At 49.8% G+C, this 14,445-nt stretch overlaps 6 protein-coding genes across 6 annotated transcripts; 2 read left to right on the top strand and 4 right to left on the bottom strand.

The window, feature by feature from the left end:
• Positions 1-3,528: 3,528 nt before the first annotated feature.
• Positions 3,529-5,234, top strand: FPOAC1_013967 (uncharacterized protein; the record flags this gene model as incomplete). Its single annotated transcript, XM_044858307.1, has 4 exons — positions 3,529-4,243; positions 4,297-4,416; positions 4,478-4,733; positions 4,793-5,234. 4 exons carry the CDS (start codon positions 3,529-3,531, stop codon positions 5,232-5,234), a joined length of 1,533 nt encoding a protein of 510 aa, XP_044700763.1.
• A 363-nt stretch (positions 5,235-5,597) lies between these two features.
• Positions 5,598-6,005, bottom strand: FPOAC1_013966 (uncharacterized protein; the record flags this gene model as incomplete). Its single annotated transcript, XM_044858306.1, has 1 exon — positions 5,598-6,005. One exon carries the CDS (start codon positions 6,003-6,005, stop codon positions 5,598-5,600), a length of 408 nt encoding a protein of 135 aa, XP_044700762.1.
• A 69-nt stretch (positions 6,006-6,074) lies between these two features.
• FPOAC1_013965 (uncharacterized protein) lies at positions 6,075-6,491 on the bottom strand (the record flags this gene model as incomplete). Its single annotated transcript, XM_044858305.1, has 1 exon — positions 6,075-6,491. The coding sequence occupies one exon, from the start codon at positions 6,489-6,491 to the stop codon at positions 6,075-6,077; it is 417 nt and encodes a 138-aa protein (XP_044700761.1).
• Positions 6,492-6,565: 74 nt separating this feature from the next.
• Positions 6,566-7,959, bottom strand: FPOAC1_013964 (uncharacterized protein; the record flags this gene model as incomplete). The annotated part of the gene is made up of 5 exons (XM_044858304.1): positions 6,566-6,655; positions 6,714-6,785; positions 6,821-7,015; positions 7,074-7,217; positions 7,309-7,959. The coding sequence occupies 5 exons, from the start codon at positions 7,957-7,959 to the stop codon at positions 6,566-6,568; spliced, it is 1,152 nt and encodes a 383-aa protein (XP_044700760.1).
• Positions 7,960-8,509: 550 nt separating this feature from the next.
• FPOAC1_013963 (uncharacterized protein) lies at positions 8,510-9,689 on the top strand (the record flags this gene model as incomplete). Its single annotated transcript, XM_044858303.1, has 2 exons — positions 8,510-8,519; positions 9,379-9,689. 2 exons carry the CDS (start codon positions 8,510-8,512, stop codon positions 9,687-9,689), a joined length of 321 nt encoding a protein of 106 aa, XP_044700759.1.
• Positions 9,690-9,729: 40 nt separating this feature from the next.
• On the bottom strand, positions 9,730-13,804 carry FPOAC1_013962 (uncharacterized protein; the record flags this gene model as incomplete). Its single annotated transcript, XM_044858302.1, has 2 exons — positions 9,730-12,015; positions 12,179-13,804. The coding sequence occupies 2 exons, from the start codon at positions 13,802-13,804 to the stop codon at positions 9,730-9,732; spliced, it is 3,912 nt and encodes a 1,303-aa protein (XP_044700758.1).
• Positions 13,805-14,445: the final 641 nt, after the last annotated feature.

The raw sequence follows: 14,445 nt of genomic DNA, 5'->3' as shown, positions 1-14,445 counted from the left end.
TCGAGACCACAGTTGATCGAGAAGGCGCCACTTCTTCGCCGGGTTGAAGACAACAGAGAGAATAATGACCTCGCGCACCATGTCCGACTACCCACGCGAAGACGCCTCTTGGCTCATGTCGTCGTGCACAGACCACCGAGGCACACAACTGGAACTTTCCTTCCGCGCTGGCCCGTCTCGTTCCATCCTGGCGTCGCCTCTGAATGGGCTCTTGAGCTCGTTTGAGCTGGCCGGAGCTCGTCGTGTTGCCACGTGAGGTGTAGCGGTGAGGGCGTAATTTTAATGCTGTAAGTGGTCGCAGCTGCGGGAGGATTATGAAGTCGCTAGTACATCCACCTAGGGGCTGGCTGGGTTTGGCCGCAAGTTCCTGTGACCAAAGCGGGGAATAACTATGTTGGGTCTGGACAGTTAGTCGACCAATACAGGTTGAAGATGCAACAGACATGTGAGACTTCAAGGTCGAAATGGTCTTCTGAGCGTGAGAACACTGACGCCGATAGAAAGCTCTTGAGGGAGATGTCTAAATGGAGCAGTTTTTGTTTGCATTACTTCCAATCTACAGAAAACCAGCATGTGTTTAGATGGATGTTCATGGGGGAGTAATTGCAAGACGGGCCTACCCTATACCAATGTGCTAGAAAGATACCAGGGTACTCACGTATTCTTCCACAGCTACGCAAGTAACCCCTAAACAGCATTTCATGGCCACGAGGATTCGCTTTTCAACCTCGCCCACACTTGACATAGTCCTCGTGGAAATTGGGAAATGGTCCCATTCAATAAATTACTTTTGATATTTTAGAAAGTAGTCGTTTGTGGGTTGCGGCCAAGCATGATTACTGCAGTTGCACGATACCTATTCTGACCTGTAAATCTCGGGGGTTTAGATGTACCGGTATACACTAACACATCTTAGCACCTACACGGACCCTGGGCCTTCAAGACGACAAATCACGCTCGGTCGCGTCAGGTACCGCCAGGGGCCGGTTGACGGGTTCAAGAAGTGACGCTAAAACGAGCCGCGTCACTCGTTCGACCGAATCGATCGATTTTCGATCGAACGCTTGGGCCCGTTCGATTCGATAGCGAATAAAATGTGCCGTGTTCGATTCGTATGTCGAATGAGAAACACCACATTCGATTCGCATCGAATCGAACGCCAAGAAATTCGATTCGATATTCGTAAGACTTGGCATCGAATGAATCTATCGATTCGATTCCCGTTCGTAAGATGTCCATCCCTGGTTTCGGTCATATTCTAAACCTTGTTGCTCAAGCCTTCCTCTACGGCGATGATGCAGCTTCTTTCGAACTTCAGTCTGAGGCTTATGACATGTTAGAGCGGGTTGAAGAAGATCTCGAACACTGGCGAGCCAAGGGTCCAGTTGGGAAGCTTCACAATATTGTCAAGTTCATCCGAGCCTCTCCGCAACGCACCGAAGCTTCCAAAGCACATGCAAGGGAGCAGGAGGAGGTAGACGCATATAAGCTTGCAGAAGAATCAACTGCCGAGCTTGAAGTCATACAGAACAACGCTACGAGATGGAACTCGACTTATATGATGATTAAGCGTGCCTTAGTCAAGCAGTCTGAGCTCAACAGCTTCATTCAGGAGTTAGGGCTAGAAGCAGACGCCTCGAAAAGGGTTCCTACAGCTGACATTCTGACATCTGATGACTGGAAGGTCCTCAGGGAAGTTAGTCATATCTTGGAGCCGGTCTACAATATGACGATGAGAACACAGGGATGGGGTACAAGCGGGGGTCACGGCCGGCTCTGGGAAGTCATGACAGGAATGGAGTTTGTCCTAGAACATCTCGAAGACTGGAGGGTTCTCTACGAGGATCAAACTGCTGATTCGGCTGCAGAAGAAAGGTATACAACCCAGGGAGAGGGGACCGGCCATGGGTGTGACACCAACACTTCCGCGGCAACCGACAGTCGGACAAATCCGGGAGCGACCCTCACGGCAGTCACGATTACCATCACGACTTCAAGGATACGAAATTACACCATTGCGCCGCCGTCGCGAAACGGCTCTTCCAGCTCGTCCACCCGCTAGCTCACAGTTTAATGAAGATGCACTTCCTGTACATTCCCGAGAAGACTACCTGCAGGACGATGCTCGTTCGATGAGTAATATTGCCAGTATGGAGGGTCAGGAGCGCGCTAGTATTAGGGCAAGTATAAATAATGCTTGGATTAAGCTGAACGAATACTATACCCTCCTCGGACGATCGCCTCTGTTTGCAGCTTCTGTTGTTCTGAATCCGGATCTTGGCCTCCGGTGGCTGGAGACCAACTGGACTTCCCCAGAACAGCTACAATGGCTTCGAGATGCAAAGGACGGCATCAAAGTCTATTTTGAGCGTTGGTATTCGAGAAATGGCGATGATGTCTCTGAGAGTGCCTTCATCACGCCCTCGTTGACGCCCCGACCTGAGCAAAGTAGGTTTGAGCAGTGGATAAAAAGCCGGCAACCTAAGCTCTCAGCAACAGGCAGTGAGTGAACTTGAACGGTATTACAGGCTCGAACCAGAACAGGTAGATGACCCCATTCGTTGGTGGATTGACCATAGCAATGCTTTCCCACGATTGAGTAGGTTTGCACTGGATGTTCTTGCTATTCCGGCCATGTCAACCGACTGCGAGAGGGCATTCAGTCTTGCGAAGCTCACTGCCAGCTCACAGCGACATTCTCTACTTGGATCGAGCATTGAGTCGATCCAGCTACTGAAGAACTGGGTTAGGGGAGGATGTGTTACTCTCGGAGGCCTGTACTCGAGTAACCAGGCCAATTAGAATCCGACGGTAGGGTCATGAGGCCGAGGGAAGCTTCACGTGAGCTAAGATATATCAGATATCAATCAATCAATCAGATCAGATCAGATTCGAATGGTGAACTATCAGTTCAGATCAGATTTGGGTCCCAATCTGATTTGATTGATCTGACGGCAGCCCTGAAGCTCGACAGCCCCCCCATCAATCCACACCCTTAGCGGCCACTTTACACTGCAACACCACGAGAAATACATATCATGAGATAAAGAGCTTTTGATTATAGCTTCAATATACTTCAATTCAATTATCACAACAATTTCTAATTGATTGCGACAAATTTGGAATCGTAGGCAAGAAATTTGCTGATTTCCTCACCAAATCTCACCCATTTGACTGTCCGGTGGTTTTGCCGCCCACTCGAAGAGTGGGGCTCCTTTTCAGTCAGATCCACGGGTAAAAAGCGGCTAAAACCGAGTAGGAATACAACCAACCAACCAACCAAATACGATGGGGTGAGCATAGAAAATGTGGATTCGGATGTGATGATATTATTGATCATGGACTTTGTTTCTTGTCCGTTCTTCTCTCTCCGAGGGGGGTTTCACCCCTCTTCTGGATACAAGAATAATATTGCAATAAATCAATCTAACAGTCCAAGGGCCCACCTATCTAAAACATCTTCTCCGCAGACAAGATAGTAGCTCAGGTCGTATAGAACCTACGTGTATCGATTCATCAACAGATAGGATGGCGGCTCAACAGCTCACCAAAGATGAACAGGCTCTTCACGACCAAACCAACCTTCTTCCACGCCGCCAACTGGTCGTTGCCCTCGCGACCCTCTCCGCCTCACTCCTTCTCGTCACCATTGATCAAAACGGCATCTCAGTCGCTCTTCCCACCATCGCCCACGACCTCAACGCCGAGAGCACTATCTCTTGGGCCGGAACAGCCAGTCTAGTCGCCAACACATGTTTTCAGATGCTCTATGGCAGGCTATCGGACGTGTTTGGTCGCAAGGTCATATTCATATCTGCTGTTCTACTACTCTGCGTCGCAGATTTGCTATGTTCGCTTAGCCGCAATGCAATCATGTTTTACGTCTTCAGGGCCATTGCAGGTGTTGGAGGTGGTGGTGTGCAGAATCTCTGCAACATCATTATCTCGGATATTGTTACTCTTGAGCAGAGAGGCAAGATCCAAGGTGTTATTGGGGCTACGGTTGGGCTTGGCAATGTCGTTGGTCCATTCATTGCGGCAGGGATGATAAGCCAAACATCATGGAGAGCGTTCTTCTGGCTTCTATCACCGTTATTGTTCTGCACAGCGGTGCTCGCTTATTTCTTTCTTCCTTCTAAGCCTGCTACTACCAGGTTTTGGGAGGGGATTAGCAAGATTGATTGGATGGGCACACTGGTGTCAGGTATTGGGATCATTCTTCTTCTTATTCCTATTTCTGGAGGTGAGTCATTCCCGGTCCTTTTATCTCACTCTGTATCTCATGTTGTTGGCCAGGAGGATCGTACTTTTCCTGGGACTCTCCTCTCTCGATTAGTATGCTCACTGTTGGCGGCACATTATTTATCGCCTTTATCGTATGGGAGTGGAAATGGGCGAAGCTTCCCATGATGCCGGGTGAGTCTGTCTTGTCTGACTATTGAGTCTACATCTTATTAATGCAATGTATCCTGTTCAGTCAACATCTACGGAAACATAACCCTGTCCATAATGTTGGCCCAGAACTTCCTGTTTGGTGCTGTCTATCAGTCTTACCTTTACTACGTTCCTCTCTACCTCCAGAACCCGCACCATTACAACGCGATTACTTCTGCAGCACTCTACACCCCCTTGGTGGGTGCCCAGATGCTCGCTTCTATCGTCTCAGGACAGTACATTAGTCGTCGTTTAAGATACGGCGAGGTGCTCAAGACTGGCTTTGCGTTATGGACTCTGTAAGCATCCGAACCATCATCACTTTCCGATACAATATCTGATCAATTCATCAAAATAGAGGGGCGGGTCTTGCTCTAATCTTCAACCGTCATACTAGCCCTGCTGTCATCGCTGTTATTTTAGCCGTCGTTGGCACAGGAGTTGGGTGTATCTTTCAACCCACCCTGATTGCCCTTCAAGCACATTCGCCAAAGAGCCGCCGTGCTGTAATCATCTCCAGTCGAAACTTCTATCGTTGTATGGGTGGTGCCTGTGGCCTTGCTTTCTCGGCTGCCGTACTCCAGTCTCGTCTAAGTGCAACCCTTCCAACGGAGTATAAAAGTCTTGCCAGCTCAACATATGTTTTGCCAGACTCGATGCGTGAGAAGCCTGGTGTTCTGGATGCCTACATGTCTGCGAGTCATAGTGTATTTGTACTGCAAGTGCCTCTGATTGGAATGTGTTTGCTTGGTACTGCCTTTATTCGGGATCGTGGCCTAGATCCAGTCAAAGATAGTTAGAGATCTGCCTTAGTCCACTCAGTGTTGCGAATAATATGGCAATAAAGTAGTACTCGTTGGCTAGCCGGGAGGGGGTGCCAACTAAGCAAGCTTAGTTGGCCACAAAAATGTGAGACAAGCCGAAAAGTGTGAGACATCCCGGAAGATGCCCACTTGGCGTGATTTGCACCAAAATACCATTTTTTTCAATCAAATGACACTCAAATCTTGTCAAAATAGGCTCAAACTGATGAAAAGGCGTAGTTTGAAGCTTCTATTGATTTACTGGCTATTTCAGAGTGGGAGAAATGGCTGCGACGGCCCTGGTGATGCTCTGGCAAGGGAAACAGCTTCTCTGCCAAAATGTGCCGTATATCTGTTTCCTTAGCCAATAAGGCTATCTTCTTGTGCCGTTCTTATTCCCCTGATGATATCACGAAGTGACTCATGAAGCTGCGTGTGGTGTTGATAGGGACAAGGAGTTGAGGGAAGTGTAGGTAGTGATGACTCAGAGTCAGGTGCACAGGGCGGCGATGAGGGCATCTCGACTTCGCTGCCGCCGGCGACTTCAATTACAGGAAGAATCTCGTCTTCTTCATCCATTTCCTCGTGCTCGTGTGCTTGTGTGAGGTTGAAAGTGACCGTATCATCACTGTGAGGGAGGCCGGTGAGATCAACGGCGCTGAGGGGCTTCGCGGCATACTGTGCCTTGCGGATAGCTTCACGCACATCATCAGGGAGTTGTGTATCTATCATATAGCCGTCAGTCTCTTCTTTCAGTGCTTCAGTCATTTGTGAACGCTGTGCATCCATAGATAAATAGTCATATTGCTTCCCTGTGTGCTCCAACCACTGCTTGAACTACAGCCTCTTTGGTATGCCGTTAACGATAACTTCTTTATTCTCTCGCCACTCATCCTTGAGGCGGTTCATCTCCTTGATGATGACAGATCGTGTGAATCGTATACCCTGCTTATGTTGCTTCTTCTTATCGTCGGCGATAGCCTCCTCTTGTTGATCTCGCAGATCTTGCAGCGATACTGTAGGAATAAGGTCAGAGACGGTCTTTGCGCGGCGGCCTCGCTTTCTCTCGTGATACCGCTTTTCGATGCGAGTTCTTCGATCATCCACGTACTTTTTGATAACATCCTCAAGCACCACAGCTTCATGAACGATGTTGCGAATGTGCCGGAGCCCTGCGAGCGTAGGAGAACTGAGGATATCGTGATATCGCTCGCCGATGGTCTCGGCGGTGCTGGAAGCGGCGTAAAATCGCATATCTGAGGGAAGAAGTGAGAAATGAGCAGGCGTGAAGGTCTTCTTCTTCTTGAGCTGCTTCCTGAGAAGATATTCTATGGCAGGTCGGTCTGTGGGAGGGTAGATGCCCGTTTTTGGAAGCCCGAGATGATGTGAGCGGCAGTGAAGCCTTCATTAAAGATCTCCTGATTTTGGTGAGAAAAGGGGCCTTTTTCGGTGAAGGCTGATTAAGAAGGCACATACCTGAAAAGCTCCTGCAAAGGCACGCCGGCCAAAGGTAAGATTTCCCTTCCGCAACGCCTCACGAAGCTTCTTCTGATGCGCTTCCTTCAGAATTGAAATACGCCTACATCCATTGGCTGGAGTATATGCGTTGAATGAGGCGGAAGAAATGCTACGAGAATATTGAACTTTATCATATATTCTCGTAATTCGAATGAGCCGTGGCCTGTGAAGCCGTCGATAACGAGCAGCCGCCATACAGCCTCATCATCAGGCCTCGCCGCGGGAGGCATATCGTGAGTAACCAAGCGGTTATTTGTATCCTGAAGGTGCTCATTACACCCAAACCACTCTTCAAAAATCAAGCTGACGTTTCTGTACAGTAGCAGATTTCTCCCACGAGCATCGGTTGAAGTGCTTCGCCCACTCGAGCGTTATCGCCGCACTTGAGAATGCCGAGTCTGACTGAGCGAAGCGCATATCAGGATCGCCTTCAATGAACGCCCACTCAAGCGTTGGCAACGACTTGAAGATCAGCCAGGGGGGCGTTGTTGCGCCGGCTGCGTTGCCTGAGCCGATGACTGTGCAAGTCTCGCGATCTTGCGGAGAAAAATACCTCTGTTGCTGACTTCTTCTTGGTGCGTACAACGAGGCATTCCATCTTATCTCGTAGCATTCCGACTCTAACTCCTGCTTCATCTGCATTCCAGGTCTCTGATGCACCGATATTGTACTTCGTCATCACATCGCTGAGGCGTTGGAACCACTCCTTCGTATCATCAACGCCGCCTTCCTCATATTCGGCACGCGAAGCTTCTCTCGACTTCAATATCGATTTCGCAAGCTCAGGATGATCATCGCGGAAGCGAGAGTACCACATCTTGCTCACAGGTCTCGCATCAGGATCACGGCGGCGCCGCAGAGTAAGTGCTGCATCTTCTATTTCCCACTTGGAGGCAGGCAGGCCTGACTTTTCCATCCAGATGATATAACACACGATAGCTTCTTCTTCCTCATCCGTGAGTTGCCGCGGGCGCCCCATCTTAGGATCGACAACATCCTCATAATCTACGGTATTCGCAGCCTCAAGTCTCTTGACGATGCGGCCGATAGATGCACGAGCAGAGCCGGCATATCGAGCTTCAGCAGCACGAAGAGTCAGTGGCTTCTTTCGGCGGCCGGCAGCATCACGATTGAGACCGCGGCGAAGTCGCTGGCGTGAAAGAACAACGGCCTGAGCAGCTCTCAGATTTGATTGTGAGGGCATAATTTTGATGGACGTGATATATGACTTTTTTACTGATTGATGTCCTAGAAATCATTGGTTTTGGCGGGCAAAAGTCATGATTTTGCGACAGCAGCCTGTGCGGGGTTGTCTCACACTTTTCGCCTTGTCTCATACTTTTGTGGCCAACTAAGCTTGCTTAGTTGGCACCCCCTCCCGGCTAGCCAACGAGTAGTCTTTTTGATCACAAACTTTTTTTCCTGTACTCTTCCATAGGTTACTTATAACTGTATCATGGTAAACAAAGACCTTTTTACTATTTACTACTATATCTAGTAAGGATAGTTAGTTGTAAAATAGTAGTACGATTGAAATACTAACTATCTAAAGGTCTATCAACTTATATAGTAATCTAGAAAGAAATATAAAAGCAAGGTAGTTGGTTCTGTATAGGGTAGCTTAGATCTAATGCCCTAGCAGGCTGGGGTTAACCCCCCTGTTAACTGCTGAATTATAAATACGTCTATTCTGTTACGACCCAACTAATCTCCACCCACGTGAGATAACATACTGTTGAGGTTGAAGATTGAACATGAAGGATGGTACAATGATAGTCCGATCCGTCTGTCATATAAGCTTGGGATGACATGTCCTGTCTGTAGTTAGTTGTTCTTTATCCTTACATCAATCAATCTCATTACCTCACTTCAATACATACCCCACGTTTTCCACCACTTAGAATAGACCTACCCTATACAAGTCGAACGGACCCCATTCGACTTGCATGACGAACAGAGTCGAACCGACCTCGTTCGCCTTGCATGCCTGTCGAACAGAGTCGAACCGACCTCGTTCGACCTGCATAACCTCATGTATATATACATTCGCTTAGCACTAGATAGTACGATGGCCTACCAGCTATCAACAAAACTTCTTTACCTGAATACGCCTAACCCGCTCTATTCACTATTAAGAGACGTGACACTTCGCAACGCTCAGTGACAACGCCCTACGACTCTGCCAACATAAACCAGTACGGACTAGTTTATCCCTTGGGAACCTTCACCCGTCACATATTCCCCCCTCCCACCCCAGCTCAAAACCCAATCCCAAATTAACTACCCTATATAGGTAAACAGCTTTGTTTCTTACCAACTTCTTAAGGTACCTATTAACACTCTATAAAGTCAAAACTGCATTCTATAGGTAAAAGCCTTCTGCTAAGCTACAGTGTCATAGTTATAATAATCCAATACTCGGCGATGTGACATAGACTCCCGAAGATTATAAAGAGGATAATGATGATGTAAGTAACGTTAACTGCAGATAGGCAATTCCAAGGTTTTCTACCCCAGGGTACAAAATTACCAAGTACCTTTTCCTATATACCCGATGATAATGGAGTGAGCAGATAGTTGATAGTAGGGTAGGTAGGGGACTGCATATTGCTTTGTACCCCAGGGTACAAAAATACTACCCTTCCTCCTCCTGCTCCTTATACTGCTACTGCTACTGCTACTACTGCTACTACTGCTACTACTGCTACTACTGCTACTACTGCTACTACTGCTACTACTGCTACTACTGCTACTACTGCTACTACTGCTACTACTGCTACTACTGCTACTACTGCTACTACTGCTACTACTGCTACTACTGCTACTACTACTGCTACTACTGCTACTACTACTGCTACTACTGCTACTACTACTGCTACTACTACTACTACTACTGCTACTACTACTGCTACTACTACTACTATGATAGCATAATACTATACTTACTTGCAATTCAGTCCAGTCCAGTCCTATTCTACCTCACCCTAACCCTACCCCCAGCACGCTCGATAGCAAAGGACATGCGTCCTAACTCTCGCTCAAATGTCTCCACCTCCTGATGAATGCGGATCTCTTCTTGCCTCGCCTTGAATTGCTCATACCGTATGCTCCGCCCTGCCTGCTCAAACCGTGACTGAATCTCACCTTCTGTCGCTTCTCCCCCCCCATGTTGATCTCTTGTATCAATACCCTCCCTCCTAATACTGCTGCTGCTGCTGCTGTCGATCTCTTGATTCTCGACCCACGATATGTCCTCCTCGAACATCAACTGATCTCTCTGCCGCCGGCATATGTCGCACATCTCTTCTACCCCTTCCTCACAACCTGCCCGATCTAATCGGCCATCCATCACCTGATCCAACACCACGCGCCGACACCACATTCCACTGATGAACCTCTCCACCGCCGCCTCCTTTGCTGGCCAACTGTTGCTTGATGCCGGCGCTTGCTTCGCTCTTTTCCCGATCGCCTTGCCATCTTCTCGTCCGTTTCCCTTCGGTCGGCATGTGACGATGATTGCTTCGCTCTGCCCACCATCTCGCCCGGCCCGTCCGCTCTCTTGGACGTAATCTCGTAATCGACTCGGCATGCCGGCGTGGACCACCAACCGTACGTCCGGTACGTCTATTCCTAATCCCAACGCATTTGTCGCTACGATCAAATGACCGTCCTCGATCCACAATCGCAATCTTTGCTCCTTGCCTGCTGTTGTGTCTACTTTCGAATGGTACACATGGCATTCCAACATGTTTCCCAATCGCTCAACTCGATCGATCGTATTAGCGTATACAATAACTCGGCCGCTGTTGCGTTGGTATAACCAATCCCGTACTGTCTTCATAACCTTCCTGTCCTCTGCGTCTTCTTCTGGCCCGGCTTCCTGATCTTTGCATGTTCTCCCCTCCTGACGTTGATGTTTTGGCGACGGCGTCGGCGGCACTTCAACTACCCTATACCGGATATTCGGCCTCGATGTTCGCGATCGGAATATCTTGACACGGTTTATCGGTACCCTGACAACCTCGCAAAACCTCTCTACCTCGCCGGGCGGTAATGTGGCCGTCAAAAACACCTTTTGCACGCCCCATTCATTCAATACTTGACCCAACTCCATCATCTGCGGTCGGAATCGGCCGGTGCTGTCCAAAATCGTGTGGCACTCATCCACCACAACCCGGTCCAACGCACATCGCGCCTGCAATCGGTTCACAAAATCGCCAAACTCCTTCGTCACGGCTGATTCGGGTGTCACGAACACGATCGGGGCAATTTGATGTCCTTCACGGCTCTTCCATACATATGTCCCGATTTCGCTCTTCTCACAACGTCCGTGCAAATCATCCCGCAATGATATCAACGGCACGATCACGATTGTGGTTCCGCCGTTATCGTTGGCGCAATACGCCGGTAACAAAAACGACATGCTCTTGCCCTCGCCGGTGCCTGCGATCTGGATGATGGGACTCTCTCCCCGTATAATTGCCCGGATCACCGTCTCCTGCTGCCCGCGGAATGCCGCCGACGGGCCCATCATCTGTCGTAACTGACCGGCGATGTTGACCTGCTGCAACCGTCGGAATCGCTGCATCTGATTGTATTCACGCTCCGTGTCGTACGGGGCACGCTTTCGCCGGGCTATCGCGGCCATCGCTCCACCCTCCTCGCTGTCCTGGAACTCGAATAAACGGTGCCATTGCCGGCTAACCGCTCGGAACTTGTCCCGGATCGACGCCGTGCTGAACAATCCCTGCTGCAACTCGCGCGCATAAATCATGCCGGCAACATGTGTTCCGTGTCCGGCTTGCAAATCAACGGGGTTATCATCCAAATCATCATCTTCATCATCCCCTTCCAGTGTCGACTCTTTGAATGCACCATGCAAGTATCGACGGGCGATGGCAATGGCAATCTGCCTCCATGAACTAATATTCAACGTCACACTTAATAATCGCCTGCTGTGTCGCTGGATGATTCGACGGACCCGGTCTGATGTCCACTTTCGCTCCTGCACCCAACTCTGGAACCCCACGTCGTCGTCATCTGAGTTTTCGATGATATCGTTTCTGCCGCCGCCTCCGCCGTCGTTATCTTCGTCGTTTTCGTCATCTCCTTCACGTCTGCCACTGTTGTTGTGATGCCCCTCTAATGCTGCCCGTCTCGCCTCCCTCTCTTCTATAGCGCTATCTTCCGCCTTGCGTACCACTTCGTCCGGCCACATAAACGGGCTGCGGATCGCGGCATCCTTAACGACACCCTGCACCTGCTGCCAAAATGGCAAAACTAACCACAAATACCACACCAGCAACTCACCTACGGCACGGGGCAGATACCGGTGAATCACTTTGGCCTGCCCCGTTAATCGAAATCCCTTGTGGTATAATGTAACCATGCACATCATACCGATGCGCCAACACATTCCGCACCCCTCCGTTCATTGTGTTCTCATGTCGTATGCCGGTCATCTCGGTGACTCGTCCTGGTTGGCTCATCATGTACATCAACATGAATATGCGCTCCATGAACCCGTTGAACGTTTGACCGTATGACTGCACCGCCCGGGCCTGGAACGGCTTTCCGTCCCTTCTCTCGTTGTCGATCCATACCTTGCGTCGTGCCTGGCCCTGCCCATGCGGTTGGGTATCGCGGATCTGGTTCATCACCCAATTCTTACCTCTCTTCACCCACTCGCGATTTCGGTCGTCAGTTAAGAATGAATACCCTATCCGGTCCTCGCTGTGATCGTCTTCCACCGCCGACCACGGGATCCGCGGCAGCTGGTCCACATCATCCACCATCGTCAGCGTGGCCAAATGCTCTCTCGCTTCCCTCGTCAATGCGTGCAACATCTCGGTCAACGCACCCATCCGGAACCGTGTCTTTCGGTACTTGATGTGGTCGCCATCCCAATCTACGGTCCCGCTCGCTGGTGTGTTGAACCGAATGTACATGCCATACGTGCGCGCCTCGTATATCCAATCCATCGGCGTTGGCTCGGCGTATGTCTCCTTGGATGTTGTCGTCATGAACCTCTGCACCTTCTCACGCACGATGCGGAACATGCTGGGCGCTTCCTCTTCGGCTTCTTCTTCGGCCTCCTCCTCGTCATCCAGTTGCCTCAACTTCGCCTCCTTTAATCGGGCCACCTCTGCCTTCCTCTCCTGAAATGACTGATACACAACCATCGCCCGCGCCACCTTGATCACGGCCGAATACATGGGTGTGTAATCCATCACATCCATCCAACCTCCGTCTTTCCGGATCCCCAGCACGGCCAACCCGCTGATAATGGCGCTACGATACTCACCTGCCGTTAACTTGTGGTCCAGTAATGCAATGACTACCTGCAACGTCAACGTGTCCACCTGATCCTTATCTAACGGGTTGGCTTCGGGATCGTCAATATGCTCTTGAATCATATCTTCTAACGCATCCATGTAATCGCTCTGCCGCTTTGTTAACTTGAACCCGGGCCTCTTCTTGTCATCTGCAATCTCCTCTGCCCGGTAAATATAACATATCAGCTTTGTCCACACTGCTGTATATCGGGCCCACGTGTCTTCCTCGACCCGATTGTCAAACGGCCGCCGCGGCTTCTTGTCGACTTCTTTACGCTGCGCTTCGAACAACGCCTGGGTGCCAACGGTGCTGGGTGCGGCTGTGATCCGCGCCTGCGACATGACGCGTATGATGCTGTCGTGGATTAACTGCAAAACATGCTCTTCCTCGCCAACCGGGTCCGTCAACTGTCTCATGGCTTCCGGATCTAAACCCTGCAAATGGTCGGCCCATCCTACACGCTCCAACCACGCATTGGCATCTGTCTTTGCGTTGGCGGCTTTAATGCACTCTTTCTCCTCCTGCTCGAACTGCTTTTGCTTCTGCTCCATGGCATAAACCGCCCGCTCCATCATGGCAGCCTCGTCTGGTGTCTGGGTGGCCGGTGCTCCAAACCCGACCTCGAACCAACCACTACCCGGCCCGTTGCTGAAAAGCCGCTGGCTTTGGACGCCGGTACGCCATGGGACCTGCTGAGCCTGTATCTTCCGCATCTGCTGACTTCCGCCTCTTCCTCGGGGATTGCTCCACCTGTGATCTTTCCGGTAATGTTCCTGCATGCCCCGCGGGGTGCCGACCACAAATAAACAACCTTCCTCATTGCAACCTAAATTATCAGACGTGGGCGGATGGATATATGGGATTGGGTCGGTCGTCGGCGGTGGCTTCTGCCACGTCAATAACCCTCTCCGGTCCTCGATCATGCCGGGCATATCCCTCACTTGTTGGGCTATATCTCTTCTGGTAGCTGCTTTGATGCCCTTGTGATGCTTCTTTAAATGCGGCTCGACCTCCTTGGTGACATATGCATAATGGCATATTGTACATATAACAAATGGATACTCGGGTAATTTAATAAATGGCAACATCTCGACTTATTTAAATGTCCTCTAATGTGGTTGAAATGTTATTATTATGCCTATTTATTGATATTATTTATATCCCTCTTATATTTGCTTTTGTTGTTGCTGTGATACTAAACCTTAAACCTTATCTAGCTCTTAGTGCTGGGCTTGAGTTGAATGCTAATATAATCCTTCCCTCGAACTGGGGTTGCTGACTAATACGTCTCGCTTTACCCTGGTCTCTTTCAACTTCAATCGATCAATTAATTCCAACTTTAAACGGGTCGCAA

This window comes from Fusarium poae, assembly GCF_019609905.1.
Source record: "Fusarium poae strain DAOMC 252244 chromosome Unknown contig_4, whole genome shotgun sequence".
In the NCBI taxonomy this organism is placed as follows: domain Eukaryota; kingdom Fungi; phylum Ascomycota; class Sordariomycetes; order Hypocreales; family Nectriaceae; genus Fusarium; species Fusarium poae.
Note: the sequence above shows the minus strand (reverse complement) of the source record. Positions and strands in the feature narration are given on the sequence as shown.